Here is a 7346-nt window from a genome sequence, read left to right as displayed (position 1 = left end):
TATCGTGTGATGCGCACTCGCCGTAGTCATCAGCAGCCCGACCAGCGTCATTGGATTTAACTCCATGAAGAAGAAAAAGGCGTCCACCAGCGGAAAGCTTGCACCCGCCGGTATGCACAGCAGCCGATACTTCATATTATTATTTGTGTGGTATTCCATTGCAACCACTCCACATACAACTCGGCGGTGTCCTCCAAAGTTCGCCTTCAGCTCTGCGTACTGTCCTCCACGACGTGCTGGTGGCCCCAGCTCCTTGAGGTCCCCTACTAATGCACTCACAAACTCACCCCAAACATGAATGCGCGCAAGTCAAACCCTCCCATACATTCAGACAAAAGAGTATTCCTCTTCCCCAATACTAGCAACAGATATATATATATATATATATCTTTCTCACTCATTTCTTCCCCCAAAATAGCATGGTATTCGACGCCCGAGGCAAAGCGATATCGGTGCGTTGAGAAATCCCTCAGCACCGACCTCTCCTCTTGCTCGGACAACCCTCACGAGCTTTTGAGACGGATTCTCAGAATACCATAGTCTCACTCCCCCATCTGTAAATTGCTTTTCACCATCCCGGGACTTGATCACATCCAAGGCATCCTCAATGGCAGCAGAGCATGAAATAAACTTATTCGCATCAAAGATGTAACGTGGAATCGGCCCCACTTTATACATGTGTTCTTTGAGCATCCTCCAGTATTCCGCTTGCTCCTGTGCAGTCCCATCCCGCCTCATCTATGCACACATCGCATTCACATCCATCTCCTCGGAGCAATTCGCGATGATACTCTAGACTACTACTTTCTTCTCCCATTAATCACAGTTGCGCACATTTGGGGGTGACGCCACAATCATGCCCCATCTATCATAAGGCACAAAATAACTCGCTGGCGGTGTACCTTTCCTTGCCACATCGTAAATAATATACCCTTTCATCCCACAATCCCACAAATCACACAAAAACCTCTTGCATGCTTTACCACCCACGTATCTTGTCACCGTATTGGCGGTCTTGTCAAACACTTACACCGCACCTCCACCAAAACTGTAGACAACCAAATGGAGTTTCTCCGCATCGTAGTGCAGCATCTGGTAGAGGAGGTACGAGCCGGCAGCCATCGACTTCCCGATCCCGGGCGTCCCAATCAACAGATGCTGCTTGGGCTCAAAGTAGGCCCCAGGGTCAGGGCCGAGCAATTCGGTTAGATCATTCCTGACGGTCCGTCACACTCGCTCCACCTCACAGTTCACATAGCAGTCACGAGTGGATTTATTCTCCCTCCTTCCGTTCCCACGAGTACGGCCATGCCTTGTCCGAGGTGAGCACCATCAGCCTGGGACGCGGTGCACCGGATTGCTGCACACCGTCATCCTTTTCGAGAGTGTTGCCAACTGCCTTGTACGTCCATGGCTGCGGTGGTTCCCCCTCCCTCACATCCATTCCCGTCCCCTCGCCGTCAGTAACTTCCACGACATGGCTCCACCTCGCATTGTACACAGACTCGTAGAATCCCTCCAGCACGTACATCCTTCAGCCACCTTCGTTGAATTCCGCGCCAGAGAGAAGACTATTTATTATCCTCTTCCGCGTGAGAATCGATTATATACCTGTTTTCGTATTTGGGTTGAGTTAAATCTAAACACTAACCACCAAGCAAAAAAAGGAATAAGAGTAAGAGACAAGGGTCACAGACATGACTGACATCCTCAGCAAGAGAATCATCCACACAGTTTGCGATACATACCACATGCACGAGGACCACCGCAAAGACGGCGAGTGGGTGCCATCCACCCAGCACAGTGTTGGAGAGGGCAAACAACAACAACGTGGTGCGCACGGAGGGTTCGCCCACGCATACCGCTCGCCACGGTCCCGCATCCGTGTGTCACCGCCGTCACCGCACACACTCCACAAGAATAGATGCGCGCGTGCATATCGTCCTTAACAAACACACACAGAAACAAGTGGGAAGAGAATTCGGTAAAGCAGCGGCCACATGCAGGGAGCACAAATCATACACGCCACAACAGCGGCGCATCATGGTAAGCTCCCGCACAGGGAAAATATATTTATATATGTATATATTTTTCATCAAAAATTTATGAAATTCGCACAGCACAAAAAAGCCATGAGGCTGCCTTCAATATTGCATTCGCCGTTCATATTCTCAATGCGTGTCCTTCAGATAATGCCACTCCATGGTGAAAGTAAATGCCTCGTTGTGGTGTCACCGCGCAGCCATCCGCCTGGGTGGGAAAAAGAAGAAAATCAGGCGTCCGTCCACCTGGAGGGAGAAGGGAGTCCACCGCAGTGTCTTCCACGACGCAAACACTCCGCATCCAGTGCCCAGTTTCGTGTGCAGACTCCGCGAGGAGGTTTTGGGCACGCCGCTGTGCCACACGGTGTGACCCCCTCGAAACGCAACAGCAGACATGTCCCCTTCCGGTCGCACTCGTGGCGGCGGCGGCATACGCTGCCTCGCTGCGTGCTGGTGACGTCGACTACGATGCTGCAGTGTGATAGAGGATGCCCGACAGGAGCGGTGCTGGGCTGGGTGGGCAATGCCCTCCGCGGCGAGACACACAGCGCGACTGCTGACCGCTGCACTCACGCACTTCCCTCCACTCCTCTTTCTCCATTCGGCAATCGCACAGCCGCCAGCACATTGTCCCCGAAGCAACACACACGTAAAAGCGTCGTAGCATATTCCCCGAGTGCACAAAGTGACAGCCAAACGCTGCGGCCATCGTGCCGACAGGTGAGCCCCCGGACAACTTTGTTTTGGGGCCACGCACCCCCGCAGGGGTCACCCACAGCAACGCACAAAAGTGCAATCAAAAACATTCACCCACCGTCACAGCAATCGCACAGGGGATGAGAGCCACGGCGCACTCTCACTGCCTCTCTCACTCTCCTGTCCACGGAAAAAAGCAGAAACCACAAGAAAACTCAGGCACCGTGAAAAAAAAAAGCGTCCGCCTGCAGCAAAATGTGTACACCGTGCGTTTCTGTGTGTGTGTCTGTGCCTGCATATACGCAAAGAAAAAAAAAGGCACAAAATTAAAGCAACACAAAACCCGCAAAAGACGTGCCAGAATCAAAAAAATAATAATACTGAGAATTTTAATTATACAGCAGCCCAAGAACCCCCAGCAAAAAAAAAAAATAAATAAATAAAATAAAATGGTCAAACGTTTATTTGGCGGTATATATACACCTCTCCTCTATTCCTACACACAAAAGCAAAACGAAATTACATCCTAAATAAATTAAATAACACTTCGGACTAAAAACCCATCAAGCAAAAAAAAAAAAAAGCAAAAATTTAATTCCTTCAAAACTTACACTCCACTTTACTTTGACCCATTGTGAATTCGCAAATTGACACTATTCCGCGCCTTCGATGTGTGTCGCCTCTCCACACAAATAACAGTGCGTTGTGCAGTGGTAAGAGACTGAAAAAAGTAAAAAACAAACTGCCCTCGCCACCCTTCAGGCGGTGTATTATCAAAAACACAAGCCATGTAATGCATGAGGAAAATAAGTGCCAAAAAAGGCGCCCACCAATTGTTTAGCTTCATCTTATCACACATTTAGTAACGACTTCTTAAACCAAATAAAAGCTGTTTTCCCTCACGTGTTACCCTTCAATCAGCAAAATTTGAAAAAAATTAAACAATTACGGAAAAGACTTGCAGGAGAAAAAAAAAAAAAACAACGGAACAACGGTCTGGTGGTCTGAGACAAACCCGATGCATACATATGAAGTGGTTTCCGGGCGGCTTGCGAATGAGCGTCCCTTTCGAGCCCTTCCCCCAATGGCCCACGACCCCGCAGCAAGGCGGGCCCGAGGGAGTGGGTGGGGTGAAAAATGAGAATTGTCTCGCCCTCCAACGCGGCTCAACCACGACGCATCTGCAATCCACCGGAGAGAAACCAAAAAGTGCAAACAAAAAAGAATTACAGGTTTCCATTTAAATAGGGGATAATAGAAGGGGTTGCACCATCGGACGCAATCCTTCCATAAGCTGTTCAATACATCAAGGTACATCGCGTACACAGTTTTATTGTGCGGACCACACAAAGCATGGCCACCGCAAAAAATTATTTACTAAGCTGAAGGGCCAACCATTCAGGATTGAGAACATCGTTCAACGAGCAGACTTCAGGAAAAGGAATCGTTTTTGCCTTCCGATCAGTGTCGTATATTTTCACAGTGGCATTCTGCACAAAATCCCTGGTCTCATTCATGACGTCAGGGGAATAACGCAGCCAGTCCACCCACGTTGTGCGGTTCAGCAGTGTAGGCATTTTGTCCCACAAGTAAGGGGGCCCGGGAAAGTGGTACAACGCCGGGGACCCAAAGGCCCCGGAACGCGGTGTGAGAAAGAAGGAGTTGTTGTAGTCAAGACTCAGAAGACCATATCGTATGCGGAAATCGGCAGTCACATTCGTGTCCCGGGTCACGCTCCACACATGCAACAGCGACCAGATGCTCTGGTCACACCACCATTTATCACTCGTCGCCAAAAGGCTTGCATATGCTTTGTACGCCTCTCGAAATGCCCACACACGCCCCACCATTCCTCCACCAGCAAGGAATCGGTACCCCGACGCCAGAAAACGCACCATGCGCTGATCCGCAGAGGACTTGGCGGCTTCCCATACACGTTCGTAGTACCAAATGCATTTCGCAAAGATTTCTGGAGACCCCCATGGGACCATGAGTTCCATCTGTGGCGCATAACAGACCGGGTCACTCTCAAACAACAAGGGGGCTGTTGCCTCACCTCGATGCACCGCCGTGGCGTTGAAGGCGTCTGCGGTGGGCGCTGTTGTTGCCACAAAGTCCTCCACGGCCTGCTTTATCCCAAGGGGTCCGGTGAACATCGTGTCGCCACCATCGAACACCACCACCACGTCCTCATCGCGCAGGCCCTCGTCAGTTATGCAGTCCAGCAGCAACGACGGGCGGGATGTGTGTGTGTAATTCGCCCCCATGCCAATCGTTGTTACAGACACGCGGGAAAGAATGGAACTCACCTGCATCCTGCACCAGCCGGGAGAGTAGCCCGTATGAACAACAATAAGAGCAACCCTTGGCTCCCGCGTTGGAGAGGGTGCAGACGCGCTGCAGTACACAGGGATGGAGGGAAACTGCCACACATCTGTGTCTATCGTCAATGAAACAAAATTAAGCAGAATCAACAACACAACAGCAGTCCAGAGCAGCACCTGGCAGTAGTGCTTGCTCAATGCTCTGAACAGCGCGGCGAGAGATGCAGAAGAGCGCATTGTGGATATTGGGAGCTGAGAAGTGGTGAAAAGTTCTCCTACGAGAGTAACAAGAGCAGCATGGGACAAAAGACACATCGATTATGGGAGTGGCAGTAACAGCATGCGGTGCCCATTGTCAGCCTCCACACAAACAGTCATGACAAACGTGGCGTGGGTGGGTGTGGCGCCACCAGCACCGCCCCGTGGCAATCACGTCCTCAGGCAGTGTCTACAAAGATAAACTGTGTGTGTGTCCGTGTGTGTGCTCCCCGTTGAGGCCTACGGGGTTGGCACGCCCACACACCGTGCTGCAATTCCGCCGGTGGATACGTAGGGAAACACAAACACAACTGGACGACAAAACACCCACGCCGCCACAGCATCAGGTATCCAAAAACTATCTCACGAGTTCAAATGGCATGTACACACTGCCACCAAAAGCAGATGTTCCGGAATCCCCATAGCCCCCCGCATCGGAGCGCAAACAAATGGTGCCGCTTAAGAAAAATTAAAGAAAAGATCGTGAAGACACCACCAGCTGCAGAGAGCCCCGCTGTGCCATGGTTCGACACGTGCGTCGTCAACACGCCACCTCATGAGCAAAAGAGAGCGGAGACAGGACCTTTTAAATGCCGCAGACCCAGCACCACAGAAAAAAGTAAGAAAAGTACGCCCTTTGGCGGCAGGAAACCCGCTGCGAGGCATTTCTCTTTTCACACCCTAATTATAGCTGAACGCTGTAAAGGCTGCCACAAATTTAAACAATAAAATAGGACTGCAAATAAGGACTGACAAGAACAATGCATGGCCGTAAGAGTCTTCTCTGCAAGTATACTCACACTGCTACGTGGGAAATGCGGCAAACTCCCTGCCCTTCACACACACGCATCCCCTGCATGTATGCTCCACCGCGCAAAAATACAACTCCAAAAAGCGCAAAATATAAAAAATACATACAAACCACAAAGCAATCCACAACGGCGAACTGTGTGTCTCTGTGTAACACAAGTGACGACAAAAGGTGTTTGAGCACATTAAAAACAATAATAATAAAACACGCGTAGCATATATATATATATATATATATATATGTGGCACAGCCAATTTCTGCTTCGAGCACCACGCCAACGGCATCGTGAGATGCGTATGTGGGAGCACCGCTACTCAAAGCACAGCAATGTCCAGCCGTGCAAAATAGGGGTCGTTTGTCAAGAACGTCGCTTTCCATAGCCCGCCGACATTTTGTCCATGATGTAAGAAAGCAATACAAAATACTCATGAGATAAAGATTCATAAAGCATGGGCTGTAGCAAACCTCGGTCGTGTGTCTCGGTGTATGCCCTTTTTTGCCGTTTTGTTGTGGGTAAAACTTTTGTTGGCTGCAGAGTAACATTAGAAGGGCTTCTGACAACCCCCAAACGGTTCATCAGCCCTGCCGGGAGCCTCGGTGGGCATAGCGAGGGTTGCCGGAAATAATTTTTGGTCGGCCTATCTGACAGAGTAGGCATAACATTGGATCTGTGCTCATTGCTGAGTTTGGCTGCAAGTGCAACAGTAAACGTATGCGCCGCATCAATCACTCCAAACGCCTTCGCAAGCCGCTGCTAAACGTCCTTATTACTGTTTGGCGGCTCTTTCAGACCTTGCGCCGCCTCCGGCTCCGGGAGGCTCTCAATCACCCAAAAAAGAAACCGACATCCATGCTGCGCCTGCCAACAAAAAATAAGCTCACGCACATCCTGGATGCAGCAGGAGGACAATCCAGTAAGACATGCACAGCAACGTCGCAAGCGCCACTCTGCTGGACGGTAAAAAGCTCTTCCAAAGCCCGTGTTATTGCACCGTCGCGCGATACGTCTGCAACTGCGTCCCAATGACAGCTACAATCCTGTCCGGGTGACGCAGGGCACTTCCCCAGACGATGGGTTAGAACCACAATGCCTCAAAACAGAACTCCTTGCACGGAGCAAACGTAACGCGGCACGTGACGTTGCTTGACTATTCAAATAATGAAGCGCCTCCTGCCCTTCCGCTACCAGGGCGTTTGATGGCACACCTTCTACCC

General features: G+C 50.4%; 2 protein-coding genes and 1 pseudogene across 2 annotated transcripts, besides 5 other annotated features; all 3 read right to left on the bottom strand.

Annotated features, from left to right (window-relative positions):
- On the bottom strand, positions 1–1534 carry Tc00.1047053509957.30 (annotated as a pseudogene; the record flags this gene model as incomplete).
- Positions 1–7346: a sequence feature (areas not merged during assembly with more than two copies in the genome that could not be assigned to a particular haplotype).
- Positions 369–388: a microsatellite.
- Positions 2065–2093: a sequence feature (AT_rich).
- Positions 3159–3189: a sequence feature (AT_rich).
- On the bottom strand, positions 4109–5377 carry Tc00.1047053509957.20 (expression site-associated gene (ESAG-like) protein, putative; the record flags this gene model as incomplete). Its single annotated transcript, XM_800012.1, has 1 exon — positions 4109–5377. The coding sequence occupies one exon, from the start codon at positions 5375–5377 to the stop codon at positions 4109–4111; it is 1269 nt and encodes a 422-aa protein (XP_805105.1).
- Tc00.1047053509957.10 (uncharacterized protein) lies at positions 6117–6674 on the bottom strand (the record flags this gene model as incomplete). The annotated part of the gene is made up of 1 exon (XM_800011.1): positions 6117–6674. One exon carries the CDS (start codon positions 6672–6674, stop codon positions 6117–6119), a length of 558 nt encoding a protein of 185 aa, XP_805104.1.
- Positions 6347–6372: a microsatellite.

The sequence above is a fragment of the Trypanosoma cruzi genome, genomic scaffold (genome assembly GCF_000209065.1).
Source record: "Trypanosoma cruzi strain CL Brener 1047053516549 genomic scaffold, whole genome shotgun sequence".
Classification (NCBI taxonomy): domain Eukaryota; phylum Euglenozoa; class Kinetoplastea; order Trypanosomatida; family Trypanosomatidae; genus Trypanosoma; species Trypanosoma cruzi.
This window is presented reverse-complemented; position numbering and strand designations above follow the sequence as displayed.